This window comes from Rattus rattus, chromosome 8 (assembly GCF_011064425.1).
Source record: "Rattus rattus isolate New Zealand chromosome 8, Rrattus_CSIRO_v1, whole genome shotgun sequence".
Taxonomy (NCBI): Eukaryota; Metazoa; Chordata; class Mammalia; order Rodentia; family Muridae; genus Rattus; species Rattus rattus.
In genome coordinates, this window is record NC_046161.1 from 4,941,468 (window position 1) to 4,958,217 (window position 16,750).

General features: G+C 43.2%; 1 protein-coding gene across 1 annotated transcript in view; it reads left to right on the top strand.

Moving 5' to 3' along the window:
* The window catches only part of Arhgap42 (Rho GTPase activating protein 42), a 224,626-nt gene that overhangs the window by 161,034 nt on the left and 46,842 nt on the right, over positions 1-16,750 (top strand). The window contains exons 5-6 of the mRNA XM_032909333.1: positions 3,029-3,130; positions 13,060-13,170. Coding sequence (XP_032765224.1) covers positions 3,029-3,130; positions 13,060-13,170 — 213 coding nt within the window. The remainder of the gene's footprint in view (positions 1-3,028; positions 3,131-13,059; positions 13,171-16,750) is intronic.

Sequence of the window (16,750 nt, forward strand, 5' to 3'; positions counted from 1 at the left end):
TTTTATATAATATATATGTACATAACCTTGATCTTTGTGTCCACCTTTTTGTGGATTTTCACACACATATATCTGCCCCAACCAAGGTGCTAAACACAATGCAGCTTATATAGTACGTCACCTACGACTGTAGCATCTTATCAACAGCCCTTTCCACCGCCACTTCTCTGTCCATCCAATCATTATTTTCATTGGTATTGTTTTAAATGGTGACCTAGTACAAAAGTGGCCTTCAGGAAAGGGTCATGATGATAGGTAGGTTTCTGTTTCTCTAATATTTTCATAACACTAAGAGGCAGTGATCGTATAATCAAATACATATAAATAAAGATTTATAGATCAATTTTTTCTCCCTCTGTGACACTGATTTCAGAAAAAAATTATTTGTTCATCACTAGTTGCACAAGACACAAGAGTTAGTTTCTGGAGACATACTATCAAGTTCTCATGCAAGACCTGGCTCACAAGAGTGCTGAATTGTAGCTGTAGGGTGGTGTGAATTACTATTTTTGGTTTTCTAGAACTCACTTTGTACATTATAGCCTCCTTTATATGTTCCAATCTTTTGTCTCAGCTCGGGCCAGGGTTTGAATAAGAATTCAAAAATTGCTTCTAGGATTGCTCTCTGTGTTGCCAGATGTGCTGATGTATTGGCATCAAATTAACATTTCCAAAAATGTCACCAAATGCTAAGGGAAAACAGAGATGTAAGTGTCCTTCCAACAGCTGCATGCTCTTCCTGAACCCAGTTCCTTCCTCTGCAGTGCCCAGCATGGGACTCTAAGCCCCTTTGTCAGCCTGGCTCTCCCTGTGCAGCTGCTCACACACAGATATTAGGTGTCTCTGTAGCCATGTTAAACAGTTACAGATTGTTTGGAGAATGATCCCCCGGGTCTTGTGTTCCAGTTGATTGAGCAGTTAGAATATCTTTGCGCAACTGAGGTGCCCACTGGTGCAACCAAAATTTCATTTGCTCATTAAACATCTGCTGCTCCCTCATGCCAGCATGAACGCAGAACTCTCCCTGATAGGGGACAGGAAAAGACAGTTTATTCTGGAACCAAATATGAGTGTCCATGGCTGAGAAAGACGGAAGCGACTGCAACCTCTTCCCATCCAGAAGCTTGGACTTGTCTGGTCTTTGGAGGGCTGGGTGTCTTTTCCACGCCCTGTGTTGTGTGGGTTCTTCATCCTTTTTTTTCAATGGAAACACAAGTATTTTTCATTGTGTTTCTTATGGAAATACTCTATGTTCTCCTGAGGTAGTAAATATCTGTAGAGGTGATGTTGTTTGTTTTGTTTTGTTTTTGTTTTTGTTTTTGTTTTTTTGTTTTTGTTTTGTTTTTGTTTTTGTTTTGTTTTGTTTTGTTTTTGAGACAGGTTCTTGTCTCCTTCATCACCACTTTTCCCTCTCCCTCCTTCACAGATGTAATCCTTCACTACACAGATACTCAGTGTGTTTCTCATGTCTTCAAAGTGACCTAAATCTCAGCTCAGATGTCTCATCATCTAGGTAGTAGTTACTCCTGCTTTCAACTGAGTCTACCTGGTTGTTTGCAAATCTGTCATTTGGGAACAAGTGCAGAGCCATCCCCAGTCAAGTAGCACCTTTCTTCCCCATGACAGGATGCACATGCTGAAGCAAGGCCTGGTGCACTCTAACCACAGGACCTTGCTTTAGAGAGTCTGGACACTCAGTGTCTTAGTCAGGGTTTCTATTCCTGCGATGAAACAACCATGACTAAAAGGTAAGTTGGGGAGAAAATGACTTATTTGGATTATATTTCCACATTGCTGTTCATCATTGGAAAGTCAGGACAGGAACTCAAGTAAGGCAGGAACCTGGAGGCAGGTGTTGATGCAGAAGCTATGGAGGAGTGCTGCTTACTGGCTTGCTTCCCATGGTTTGTTTAGCCTGCTTTCTTATAGAACTCAGGTCCCATGGATGGTACCACGCCCAGTAGGCTGGGCCCGTCCCCACTGACAACTAATTGAGAAAATACTTACAGCTGGATCTCATAGAGACACTTCCTCAACAAGGCTCCTTCTCTCTGATGACTCCAGCTTGTGTCAAGTTGACACAAAACTGGTTCGCAAAACCAGTACACTCCACATGAAGGAAGCCAGAGATAGGCATTTCTACAAACTGTGAAGTGCTAGCCCTTGAAAAGCTTCACCTGGTCAAGACTGCAGGTTGAAAAACATTGAAATGGCCAAGGTGGTTTATGCACGGAATTTTTTACATGACCTCACAAATGGAGCAAGATTCCCTACCACTACCAAGAAGAAAAGAAAAAAAAAGGTTTAGGAAAAAGAAAACACCAGTTATTAGAATTCCATCCAGGGAGTGTGATAAAAGATATCACTAATCTTTTATTTGCTTGACTTTTAATTATATTTAATTATTTAAAGCCGACAAAAATCTAAACATCTTCCTTCTCTGTAAAAAAGAATTATTTGAAATAGCAAAACTTGACTGTATGTGTTGCTCTTGTTACTGCCCAGCCACCCTCTATACTGCACTGAGGAAATTCTAGTCTGGTCTGAAGGGTGAATTGTCTTCCTTGTTTAGTGGTGGCCAGTCAGCTGCACTGATGGAGGATTGTTGGACTGGTTTCAGGCTGAAATACAACTGAGGATGGAGGAAGGATGGAAAGAATAGGAAAGAAAGAAACAGAAATTATGGGAGGATGGGAAAAGGAAAGGGGAAGAAGAGGGATAAGGAAAGGAGAGAGAGACAGAGTCAGACACCTTTTCCTGGTGAAAGAAGATCATGTTGTGAAGAGTTATGTGGGTGATTTTCTAAACTGGTTATGTGATAACTAATTTGACTTACGAAAACAGTCTTTAAAAAATTAGACATTTCCATCCTGGTCACATTGCAGATATGTTATAAGAGCATCCTATATTAAGTTACAGTTTTTACCTCGTAAGTTTGGCCGGTTGGCGAGAATGTTGAGGATGGAGAAGATGGGGGTTCCTTTGATGTTTTGATCTGAATCTTTTGTCTTAAATTGCTGCTCCCTAGGATGGAAAGAAGAAGTTTGACAAAGAGAGTGAAAAATACTATTCTATTCTGGATAAACATTTGAATTTGTCGGCTAAGAAGAAGGAGTCTCATTTGCAAGAGGTAAGCATGCACATTAAATCATGTGACATCATGATTCCCAGCCTGGCTGTATGCCCACCTGTAACTTCTTAACTGATCATCGTCGTGGTTAGTTGGGAGTTTACACTGTATGTCAGTCAGTACTGATGGTTCTTTGTGTAAGATAAGTGTTTCCTTCAATAATAAGAAAGCCTGAGACACGATTTTTTCTTTTCCTTGGACATATTTTAAGTAGACAGGATCTATTTAGTTCATACTGTAGTCTTTAAATTAAAGTTGAAATGTTGGTGATATTACTTCTTAAGGCTTTGCTCCAGCAAGATGAAGGACATGGACAAGTGCATGTTCTGAAATCTCAGTGACTTTACATTAATTATTTCAGGGACACTTTACTGTCACATGCCTGCTAGCAATTTTCATCTTCTCTTATTTTGAATCATTTTGTTCTTGCTCTTAGTAATGTAGATAGCACTGTCAAGGGCAGCCCTGACAGACTGGAGCTATGCAGCACCAGTCTCAGGAGAGGAGTTTAAAAAAAAAGGGGGGGAGGGAGAGAGAGAGAGAGAGAGAGAGAGAGAGAGAGAGAGAGAGAGAGAGAGAGGAGAGAAAGTTCTACTTTTGTTGACATTGGTATCTCAGAGCAGTAAAACTGTGGAGCACCACCCTGACCCCTGAGAGTGTGTGTGGCATAGGGTCCAGTCAGTGCAGGAATATGCTGAGTTCTCTACCTGCTCAGGGTCTTAGAACTTGCTCATGTAGTTGTCCACTTTAGCCCCTTTCTCCCATCTTTGTGTTTGCAAAGTCCACAAGGGAGGAGGACCTTCTCAGACACATCTCCCAGGAAAGCCACCTGCCTTCATGAACTATTTCCCGAGTTCACTCTGCTCCTCTGCTCTCCTCACTCTTCCCACCTCACAGACTACCAAGTCCAGCCACGATGGCTGCTTGACACTTAGAGGTTGAAGAATGTAGTCCAGTGCCAGGAAAGGACCTGGAGTGTCACATTCTCCTAGAGGACGTCCGATGTCTTAGTTTAAAGCTGATTAGGACCTGGAGATCTGGCTCGGCAGTTCAGATGCTCCTTGCTGAGGACCTGGATTTAGTTCCCAGCACCCATACCTGGTCGCTCACAATCATGTATAAGTCTAGTTTAGAGCCTCTTCTGGCCTCTGTGGGCATTGCACACACATGATGCACATCAATTCCTGCAGACACTACACATACACAGAAAGTTAAAAATAAAAATAATAATTTAAAAAGAAAATTGGTATTAGGAAGTTTGTTCTACTTGATGTTTTATAGCTGTTCATTTACATCTCTGCCTTCTGCCATTATTTAACTGCAATACAAACATTATTTATTATATAGTTGTGCAATTGTGGGAAGCTTGTGGCCAAAGTGAAACAAAAGACCACCTGATATAAGCCTGAATTGGGCTCTCTTAATTTTTTGGCCATGTCTAACGTTATCAGACTTGGCTCTATCTGGCATCATTTAGGATTGTCTACGTATTACAAATATATGAAGTCCCACATGTTTCCTTGTCTACTGCACTAGAATTAACTTTGGAGAGACATGTTTATAGTATGGACATAGATGTAGTCATATGGCTGAAGTCTTTACTGAGTGTCATCAGTGAGCCATAGCAAGTGCCTGCCGTGGCAGGAAGCATAGCCTGGAAGTGCAGGATCTTTACAGACAAGGACCATGCTCACTGAGATGGTAGGTGGTACCTACATCCTCTTCAGGAAGCAGTAACTGTTCCTGAAATTCAGTCTCTTTACAGGGTGTCTCCCATCTCCCTGACAGCTCAGCTTGGTGTTAATACTGCCCTTGCTAGTGGCTGTGTGTGCCTTTTACTTGAGAATAACTAGGTATTTGTCGGGGGTCTGTATCTAGCTGGAGATGGAAAGGGATTACAGGGTTAACAATGTTATCCAGAATTACTCTCCAGCATGCAAGCCCATATTATGGGCTGCTGTTAGGAAGCATGGCCCATAGCACAACGTAGCTGACATTGAATTAAGGCTGCTCCTTAGGAGTACACGGTGTGGAGTACGGAGAGTGTGGCGTGGAGACTTTCCTGCTGCTCCTCCAGGAATCGGACCTGTTGGTGAGCTAAGTCACCACCCTGTGTGTAGTTCTGTGATATAGCATTAAACGTCACCTGCTTCTTTCCCCGGGCAGGATCAGGCTATTAACCTGCTCTCAAAAGGACCTCTGTCTTCTCACCTGCATAGCTGCATCCTTACTCAATTTTCTGGGAAAATCAGGCGCTGACACTGCATGAAATCATCAGTTTGTGTTGACAGCCTTCCAAGGCCAGCAACTAAAAAGGCCATTGGAGTAAGTAATGAAAGAACTAGAGTCAGACACATCAAGACCACAGGCTGGACTTAAAAAATAACATTTGATATGTAAATGACTAATTTCTTTCCAGGATGAAACAAAAAATACCCAGACAGACAGACAAACAAATGAAAGGAAAGAAGGAAGGAAGGAAGGAAAGAAGGAAGGAAGGAAGGAGACAGAGAGAGAGAGAGAGAAAGAGAGAAAGAAAGAAAGAGACAGACAGAGAGAGAGAGAGAGAGAGAGAGAGAGACTGTGAAGAAAAAAACAAGAGCATGAATGCATATAAAATATTGGTTTTAAAAGATATTAAACTAAATTAAATAATAAAGTGTTAGGGAATTTATATACCATAACAGAGCAGTTTCTAACCCTCATATATGAGAAACATTTGCAAAGCAATGATAAAACCAGGTGCGGATACAAGAGAGAGGTGATTAATGATGGCATGTAAACGACATTGCTTTTTTCCTTCCTTCCTTCCCTCTCTCTCTCCTCCTTTTTCTTTTTCTTTTTTGTTCTTTTTCTTTATCTTCCTCTCTTCCTCTCTTCCTTTCTTCCTTTCGTTCTTTCTTTCTTTCGCAACCTCTCACTAGGTAGCCCTGGCTATCCTAAAGCTCAAACCAACCCACTTGCCTCTGTCTTCCCAATGTTGTGCTTGAAGACCTGCATCTCCTCCCCAGCCTATGGTCATGCTCTGTTTGACTCACACGACATAAAAATATTGACTATTCTTCATTTAACCTAATGGATTATTTCCACAGATTTAAAATGTGCCAGGTAGTTGACAGAATTTTTACTGTTAAGAGTTTGCCCTGCAGAAATGATGAGAGATGAACTTAGAGTCTATAACTCATGTAGACAGCAAACATTCATAGTACCAACAGTTATAGACATTGCCCTGGTACAGTTAAACCACATAGTGTGACTCAAATGGTATGGGTATGGCTGTTAGAATTGCTTGTGTGTTTGGAACTGGGAAGATGTGGCAGAGGATAATGTGTTTGTTTTGCAAATATCGGGACCTGCACTTGGGTCCCTGGACTCCTGAGTTACAAGTTAGGAGGGATGGCTCACACCTGTAACTCTAGTGCTTGTTGAGTAGAGACCAACTGATTCTAGGGCTAGTGCCAGGAGTCCGCTGAATAAAGGAGCTTGGGGTTTGGTGAGAGACAGTGTCTCTCTTACACACACAGACACACACAGACACACACACACACACACACACACACACACACACACACACACAGAGCTAAGTACACACTCCCTAACTGCCAACCCTCACACATGTATAAGGAGAAAACCTAAAAATATTGTTCGGCAAATCATTGAAAGAGTTGAGAAATACTGAAGTAAGCCAGAATATAGAGTATGTCTCAGGTTCGTTTGATGAGGGACTGTGTTGTGTCACAATACTAAAGGTCGCATCCCAGCATTGCTTGTCGGGGCTGTATTTCTAGGCTTTATACTAATGGGTAAAGAATGAGCTTCCGACAGTGGGTATTCATTGACTTACAGATAGGAAATGTAAAAGGACAAGTGGATTCCTTTTAGAAATGCAGTTCAGTTTTCCACTGAAAACTTCAACAAATGCCTCTTACCTCACTCCTCAGGGAGCCACGCCCTTCATTCAGACCCTGTGTCCTGCTCTTCACCACCATTTCATTGCTAAACCCCTTCGTGCACTCTAATCTCTGTGCACCCTGCCTGTGTCAAAGGCCATTATCCTGCTATGTCTGGGCAGCTTGCACCACTCAGAGGTCCCAGGACAGCCAGCTACCACTCAGTGGCCCGAGACACCTTACGCATCCTATGTGTTCCCTTCATTTTTTTTAGTGATCTGTTCATGCTAGTATTCTTTCCTTAGGTGAATGGAATTCATACTCAGTTTTTTCTGTTTTCCAGTCATCCCACAGCTTTCAACTCACCTTTGTTTATGGCAGTGCACCAGCCACTTTGGCTATAATCACAAAAGCCATCTTACCTGCAACAAGCCCCCTGTTTAATCCATTTATTATGTAGTCCCCTTACAGAAATCTTCTGGTTCCTTTGAAATCCTTGCACTGTCTACAGGATGTGGTCTGTACTCACTCTATCGTTTCTACTGTAAGGTCCCTGTTCAACATGCCAAAGTAGATATTTTGTAACCACCCTTTTGATCCATCTGGATGTAACTTCTGGGTCTGGGGCAATGGCACAATGGCTAAGAACACTTGTTGCTCTTACAGGGGACTCAGATTTGGTTCCCAGCACCCACATAGTACCACACAACTGTCTGTCACTCCGGTTCCAGGTTATCCTACACCATTTGACCTCTCTGGATGCCTGCCTGCATTCATGCAGGTCCACACATACATAAATAGACAAACACATATCACTCCTTCTGATTCTCTGTCTCGCTTTCTCTCTCTTCCCTTGTCAACAGGCTCTTGCGGTGTATTCATGGCAGAATGTGCTCTGGATGACCTCTGGATTCCCGCCAATCCCCTACCTTAGCCAATTGGGATTCCAGGAATGCAGCACACCCTGCTGTAGTTTCTGCTTTTGTTTGTTCGTTCCCAGTCTTCTCATATACCTTCACTGACTCTAAACTTCTCCGTTTCTTTTCTGAATTCACCACTCACAGTTTTTCCTGGAGGGCTCGTGCTTCACCAAAGACTCCCTGAGGCCTCTCCAGGCTTCACACCAACACAGCACATCGGCATCCCAGAGGACTTACAGCTATGGAATCATGATTAAAGTCCCTTCTGCTCCATGAGCAACAGGGCACACCTCTGCTCAGACATCATGGCTGCTGCCGTTCACTGTTAGCTTTAAAACTGTCCCACTTGGAAGCGGGATCAGTGCTGTTTCACCTAGCCATAAGAAGGAGACAACGCTTGTTGCTAGTATTATAAACAAAGTCTGGTTTTTCATTAAATTTATTTATTTATTCCCTTTTCATTCTAATACCAGACCCCTCTCCTTCCAGTACCTCCTCAGCAGATCCTAACCCTATTCTCCCCCTGCCTTCTCCTCAGGCAGGCAACAGATTCAGGGACAGCCCCCACACCAGTTATTGGGGCTCCTACGTGAAGACCAACCTGCACATGTGCTATATATGTGTGAGGGGCCTAGTGTCCAGCCTATACTTGCTATTTGGTTGTGGTTCAGTCTCTGGGAGCCCCTAAGGTTCCAGGTTAGTTGACTCTGTTGATCTTTCTGAGAAGTTCTCTTCCTCTTTGCGTCCCTCCCTCCTTCCTCTAACTCTTCCACATGATTTGTTGAGCTCCAACTAATGTTTGACTGTGGATCTCTGCATGTTTCTGTCCACTACTGGGTGGAGTTTCTCAGAGGACAGTTATGCTAGGCTCCTGTCTGCAAGCATGATTAATAGTGTCAGTTCTTGCCCTCAATCTTGGCCAATCTTTGTTTGGGTTTCCCTCCATCTCTGCTCTTTGTCCCTACATAACTGTAGACAGGACACATTTCTGGTCAATGGTTTTGAGAGTTGCTGTCCCTATTCCTCTACTGGTTGCTTTTGTTTTTCTATGTTTGTTGAGACAGAGTTCCACTCTGTAGAATGTGGTTGTGTGCCTTGGCTTTGAACTTGCAGCAGTCCTTTGGCCTCCATTTCCTGAATGTTGAAATTATGGGTGTGAGTAATCCTGACTTAAGTATTTTCCAGTCAGCCTCTAGCTAAGGGAATTCATGTCAGGTTGAAAATGCCCTTCTTCATCTTGTACTGAGAAGAAATTCAGCTGTCGTAGTCTTTATGTATACTTCCCTCTGATGACCTTTTTATTCCCTCTGAGAATCTTCATTGAGTTGATTTTTATTGCATATTAATAAGCAAAAGCATCTAAAACTGAAAACTGGCAAAAAATAACTATCTGGATTCTCTCTCTGCAGTCTCCATTGGAAGGGCTGGGGCCTTGAGAGGAATGGCTGCCTACACAGCAGCCAAATCTCTAAAGAGATGATTTCAGACTCTTATGTCAGGGGCGCACTAGACTAGCACTAGGGCGTAACTGTGTGGAAAAGCTCACAACAACCACTGGCTTGTGGCTGTGATTCATGTGGTGATAAGACAGAGAGACATGAGTGGGAAGAAGAGACAAGCCCGGAGGAGGCCAGGTGCAGAGGCCTTCACCCTCGAGTGCACACTTGAAAAGCTGTCATTACAAGGCAACATTCAGACACTAGAGAGTCAGTACCCAGGGTTTCCCTGCAGGGTGACCACATGACCATCGTTCATATCTCCCCTAGAAGGAAAGGCAGTATCTCCCATAAGCCATATTGCTTTCAGGCACGGTTTAGTTTAGTTTAGTTTAGGCACGTTGCCATTTTTATCAGCTAGGGAGAGTTTTCCACATTTGGAGTCATATTCTGTACCCCAGGAGACCAAATTAGTTCACCTGACCTCAAGAAGGCAATTAAAAGAGCCCAACTAATCATAAAAAAGTCAGGTTTATTCAATGTTGCTACATTGGGAAGAGGGAAAATGAGATCGAGTGGACATCCCCCACCAGGTCCATCTTTGGTCCTGAGATGAGATTAAAATTAAATATAGGGCCAGTCAGGGATGTGCAAATCTAAGCAGTCCTGGCCAAGGTGTTGGGGACAGGTTCCCCTGCCTGGAGGCAAGCTCCCAGACCTTTTTTGTCTCCCAATATGAGATTCCTAGGATATCCCCATTTCTTGGATGCATTGTTTTGGAAGTCTGCTGGTTGATTTAGGGACACAACTGTCTCATTAGGTTATTTTCAGCAATGCCAGGCTGGTTACTATGGGACTCTTCTTGGCCAGTATGATCCACTACTGGCCAGTGTCAGTCTGGTTAGCAGCCTTTCTGATGTCAGCGGTCAGGCCTGCAGGTCTGACTCTTCTGCTCAGTCCATGAGCTGGAAACAGTCACTTTGACTCTGAAGGTGCCTTGGGTTTCTACTGTCTCCTTATGTGCTAGGTTGCACGGTCTATGATCGATCACACCTTTTAAAGAAAATTGAATCTTTAAATGGGATGCTGCCTGAAACAGGATGTTGTGCTCAAAGCTTGTCCTGAAGAGACATGAGTGGGACATGTCTCTTATTTCCAACTCTTTGTTCACTGCTAGTGGTTTTTGTGGTTTGAAGGTGGTCATATGGAGATGACTGGTACCACAGAAAACAACATACAGTACAAATTAGATCTCTCTCAAGAGCTAGCACCTCCTTCTGATGCCCAGCTTAACTCATTCTCCTCGATGATAAGAGAAACAGTGGTACATTTATCTGGAAACTCACTTTTCTTCCTACTGGGGACTACATTGTTCCTAAATGATTTTCCAGAGCCAGAAAAATTTTGGCTAAAACCTACCTAATTTTCAACATATGTTAGTTTAAACTCTGGAATTCTCAACTTTAAGCCCCAAGTGAGTTGCTGATAGTATTGGATTATTTATAACTCTATGGCCAAATACATACTAAGTATGTGTCATCTTGAGAGGTTCCAAGTAAAACCCTTGTTTCTGTGATGACCAGGACAAGAAACTGAAGCCGCACATTCTTGTGCTACCTTGCTTGGCTACATTAGCCTTGTCAATGGCTCAGAACCACGGTCCGTTCCCAGGTTACCTCTCAGTGGACAGCCCGCAGCAGAGCGCCACTCAGCTGCTTCCATTAATCCCAGCTGCTGCTGGAGAACAGAATGGGACAAGAAAGTGGCCTGTGTGCTTCTATAGATCCAGAGTCACTCTTCCAAGATGTCTGATGATGGCATGGAAGAGGAGAGACAGAGAAGCAATGAGCCTGTGTCAGTAGCTCTGTCCTACCCTGACTGCAGTCAGGAGGAAGAGGTGCCCCTGGTATTGGTTGGAACATGATTCGCTATGGAACTGTTCTCAGCTTTTTGTTTGGTTTTAGCTCTGCGCAGAAATTGCTTATGCCAGATTTTCCGTAATGGCGTGTCACCTTCTTGATTAACATCCTCAAACACTTCTTTTATTAAAACCCAGACTTGCTATGACCTTACTTTCCCTGATTCCTCTGCAGGCAGCTCTGCCGGACTTGTCTACCTCCAATTTTTCACGACAGTGACTTCTGCCCACCCTTCCTGCCCCCTTTCCTCTCTTCTTCCTTGCCTCCCCCCCCATCTCTTTCTCTCTCTTTTCTTTCTTAAGTTTTCAGCTTACAAAGATGTGGATTCCAGTGTGAACTTCTCACACATGAATATAATTATTCGTTGTCCAGCCCACCCACGCAGAGTGCCCTACTCCAACCCCCATTGCCTCACCCCACCTCTCTCAAACACACTGCTGTTTCAGGACAGACACATCTAGTCCATCACCTTCTATTCCATCACCTTCTCTTGCTTTCCTTCCTCTCTGTTCAGACATCTTTGTTCCCCTTCTAGGCTGAATTAATTCACTGTCAACTGTTGATGTCGAGAGCCAATTTCTGCCATTTTCTCTCAGAATTTAGTGCTGTCTCTAGATTCTTTCTGTAGATTCTCATGTGCCATTGTATTCCTCTCTGGAGATTTCTCCCCATAATTTTACTGTGATTTTAATAGAGCTCTTTTTTTTTTTGTTTACTGTAGCATTTTCATTTCATTGGTGAAGGTATTGTAGCTTGTTGTATCCTACCCTTTGATGGTTAGCTCTGTGTATGTGTCTGTATTTATCTTGACTCCACTCACTATGAGTGAGTCAAGCTCTAGTGAGTTGAAGCTGCATTAAAACTATTTGCAGAAGTTAGTATTTAATGAGGGTTTGTGGGGTTCCCACTCCCTCTGTGATAGACTCATGAGAGTTTGTGGGGTTCACCCTGTGCTCACTCCCTCTGTAATAGACTCATGAGGGTTTTTGGGGTTCACCATGTGCTCACTCCCTCTGTGTATAGACTCATGAGAGTTTGTGGGGTTCACCTTGTGCTTACTCCCTCTGTGTATAGACTCATTAGTGTTTGTGGGGTTCACTCTGTGCTCACTCCCTCTGTGTATAGAGTCATGAGAGTTTGTGGGGTTCACCCTGTGCCCACTCCCTCTGTAACAGACTCATGAGGGTTTGTGGGGTTCACCCTATGCTCACTCCTTCTGTAACAGACTCATGAAGGTTTGTGGGGTTCCCACTCCCTCTGTGTATAGACCCATGAGAGTTTGTGGGGTTCACCCTGTGCCCACTCCTTCTGTGTATAGACTCATGAGGGTTTGTGGGGTTCACCCTATGCTCACTTGCTCTGTGCAGAGACTCATGAGGGTTTGTGGGGTTCACCCTGTGCCCACTCCCTCTGTAACAGACTCATGAGGGTTTGTGGGGTTCACCCTATGCTCACTCCTTCTGTAACAGACTCATGAAGGTTTGTGGGGTTCCCACTCCCTCTGTGTATAGACCCATGAGAGTTTGTGGGGTTCACCCTGTGCCCACTCCTTCTGTGTATAGACTCATGAGGGTTTGTGGGGTTCACCCTATGCTCACTTGCTCTGTGCAGAGACTCATGAGGGTTTGTGGGGTTCACCCTGTGCCCACTCCCTCTGTAATAAACTCATGAAAGTTTGTGGGGTTCACCCTGTGCTTACTCCCTCTGTATATAGACTCATGAGGGTTTAACCCTGTGTCATATGCTGGGCTTTCCTTTTTTTAGGCTGATTCACAGATTGGCCGAGAACATCAGAACTTCTATGAAGCTTCATTAGAATATGTCTTTAAAATCCAAGAGGTTCAAGAGAAAAAGAAGTTTGAGTTTGTGGAACCGGTAAGTTTTAGCTTTTAAATGTATAAATAGCTTCAAAAATGATCTATGAGAAAAATGTTTTAGAGAAAATTTTTTCATTTGAAATTATGATTAATGAGAATTTTTTAAAAAGGGAAACTGGGGAAGGACAAACACCTTTAGGGCAGCAAATTCCTCTCTGTCATTTTGTAATGGCAAATGAATGAAATGCGCCAGTAAAACCCATAGAATGCACAATTCAAACACCAAATTTTGGATTCAGTTAATAATGTATCCATATTGACTCATTGACTGTAATAACTCTTCCACAGGAATGCAGGCTATTAACCATAGAGACCTTATGTGTGGGATGCAGAATGCGTACTTGAGGGAGCAGAGGAGAACCCTCATTTCTTGAGGAAACATAAAACTATGCTAGAAATAAAATCTATTAATTTAAAGCTAAACAATGGTGTCCATTGCATGGCAGTGAAGTCTTATTTGTTAAGTTGATTTGGTGGGAAATGCTCAGGGAATGAAGGATGCTCCCTTTTCGTTATATATGGAAGTGCCTTTTAAGAGAGGATTAACTGGGGGTATGGGAGGGGTGTGTTAGTCCTGAACGTGGGTGGCACATGCCAAGGGCTGGGATCCTGGACCTAATTAAGCTTATTCCATTTTCTTAGTATTTTCCCAAGTATGGTCTAATTTGTAACAGTGTTGCTCACATAAGAATTTTCATAAGGTGGCATCTGTGATAGATAAGGTCAGCTCCGGCACCAGGGCAGTCTTCTGATGTTGATCCATAGACACAGCTCAGTTCCCATGAGATGAGAAGACAGGCCTGTGCCTAAGGAAACCATAGAGCAGCTACCCATTTCTTCCAATGATACTCATGCGTAATGAAAAGTAATAACCTGTCCCTGCTTTAGAGAGACGATGACCTAGTGAAAAGTTACATCTGTCACAATCTGTTTCTTTGTGGGATCTCACCAAACATATGCAATGAGGAGGAACAGAGGCTGCAAGAATGTGGGTCCCCTCCTGAGTTGCAGGTTCTCAGCTTTGGGGTCCACCAACTCAGTCTGGTAAACAAGGCTCTCTATATCTTATAAGGCTCTTCCGTGAGCCAGGAGGATTAGGAGCTTTGGAAACACAACTCAGCTTCAGGGATTTAATTTTCTACCAACTTCACTGGGAACTCTGCTTGTTAAAGTGCTAAGTTGTTAAATTCCCTTAGAATGAGAAAGTAACTTACCTAACAGACCATCTGATCAAACTCCATACAACTCTAGGGGAGGCCTTCTGAATCTTATTGTGGTCTGTGGATGGCTTCCCAGCCTAATGAGCCATATTCTGTGGCAAAGGCCGCTACTTATGACTCTTGGTCCCCTCTTTTTGACTAAGCCCTAATAGAGAGTTCCATGATGCACTTTTTTTTGGGAGGGCGGGTAAGATTTAGAAAAACTTTATATATGTGTATGTATATATGTGTACATGCGTGCGCACCTTGGAGGCCAGAAGAGGGCATTAGATCCCTGAGAGCTGAAGTTAACAGGTTGTGTGCCTACTGTTGCGGGTGCTGGGAACCAAACTTGTATCCTCTCGAAGAACTGGAATCTCTCTGAACCACTGATCCAGCCTCCTCCTGGATCACTGTAGTTTAGAAAGCCACACTTCTTACTTCTCCCCTAGTTGGAGAACTCCTATAACATGTGCCTCTCAGCATTTCTAGGTTGAGGCCTATTTTTTACACCACAGTATGAGAGCCCATTAATTCTGACAGTTCTGCATATTTCTTTCCATACATGTTTGCATGTCTTTCTGACTCTGCCTAGTGGTTGGGTAATTATTCCTTGTCTGAACCTGAAATGAAATTTTGTTATCTGTGCACCTCTTGGAGAGTGACTTGGGGGTTGTCTGTTGCCTGATCTGAACTTCTTTATGGCCCATTCTGTCTGGCGACACTCAGGTACATCTTTATATGATATGACCTTAGTTGTATGAAGAGGAGATTTTATAATAATTTGTTCACAGATGTCAGGCAAAAGATATGATTAGCATTCTTGAACTGTGGGGAAATGCAAGCTGATATTCTCTTTAAGCAAGTGTGCGTGTGTGTGTGTGTGTGTGTGTGTATGTGTGTGTGTGTGTCTCTGTGTGTGTGTGTGTCTGTGTGTGTGTGTCTGTGTGTGTGTGTGTGTGTGTGTGTGTATGTGTGTGTGTGTGTTCATTTCCTAGTTGTGAGACTCTGGAGAGTCTTGTGAAGCATTGGTTGACCAGAGATTTGTAGTATATGGGGAGATAGTTTTGGTTCATTGTTTCAGGGGACTCAGTCCTTTGTGAAGGAGAAGGCAAGGTAGCCATGGGGGCTGGCCCAGATCTGGGCAGAACAGAGAATTAGAAGCCAAGTGGGTGGTAAACCCTAGGTCCAACTTGCAGTGATTCATTTCCTCCAGCAGCATCCCAGCTCCTGAAGGTTCCACAGCCTCCCAGTTCCTGTGCCACCAGCTGGGAACCAAGTGTTGTCCATCCAAACTCTGCCATGGTGTCTGATCTGTGTCTGTCTTTCTGCTCCTATCACAGCATGCTGCACATTTATAATGTCTGGCATTAAGTTGGAATGGCGTTAAGATGTGTAAGGTGTCCTACTCTATTTTTCTGAGAGCTCTTTGGTCAGCTAGTGTTGTTTCCCATTCTACATGAACTTAGAATCACCAGGTTCTGCAGAGATGTGAGTGAGATGTGCATCTGATTTTATTGTACCTGTTCATCAATGTGGAAAAAAATGTCGTCTTAACAGTTTGAAGTTCTTCAGAGTGTGAAGGGGAAAGAATTTTTATTTGTTTAAATCTTTTAATTTACTTATGCTGTGTTCATGGTTTTCAGAATATGTTTTGAATTAAATTTACTAAATTAATTCCTAAGTATTTTATTCCTTTAAGGCAGTTGAAGATGAGAGTTTTCTTAGTTTCATTTCAGATTGTTTGTTGATGTGTATGCCAGTGTAAAGTTAGTCTTTTACACACTGATCTCACAGTAGTTTATTAGTTCTATTGGTTTTCTTTAAGATGGATTCTGTTGCAGTAAAAATAAAAAAGCAGCAGAACTGGTTCCCACGATTACCCAGGCTACCACTAGTTCTGGTTCCAACGGGTCATTGAAACTAGCGCTAATTTATCTCAGATTAGTGGCTCTCCCAGTGGCTCTCTGCAAGCCTCTAATTCTCTGGGTCCAGCTACCTGGTAAAATCATGGTTCTAGAAGTCCAGCAGTGGCTGGCCTATCACAGCTCCCTCCCACAGACTCTACCCACGCTCCCAGCAACGGCCCCCTGGTAGTTAAAAGTATAAACTCCCAGCTACCTGGGACTTAAATGTTAAATTCTCAATCCACAATACATCCACACATTAAACTCACAACCCATTGATAAGGATGTAAACCGCCCACCTAGGTAAGATAAATTTGCCTACAGAAATCCATCCCAGCTACCTTAGCAATTCAAGACCACCCAGATCTGGGTCATCTTTCCCTGTCTCCATCTTGAGTCTCCTTTCTTCCCCTTCTCTCCCACCTTACAAAAGCTTTGTCCCCGCCTTATTTTTTTTTACTGTCCAATCCTG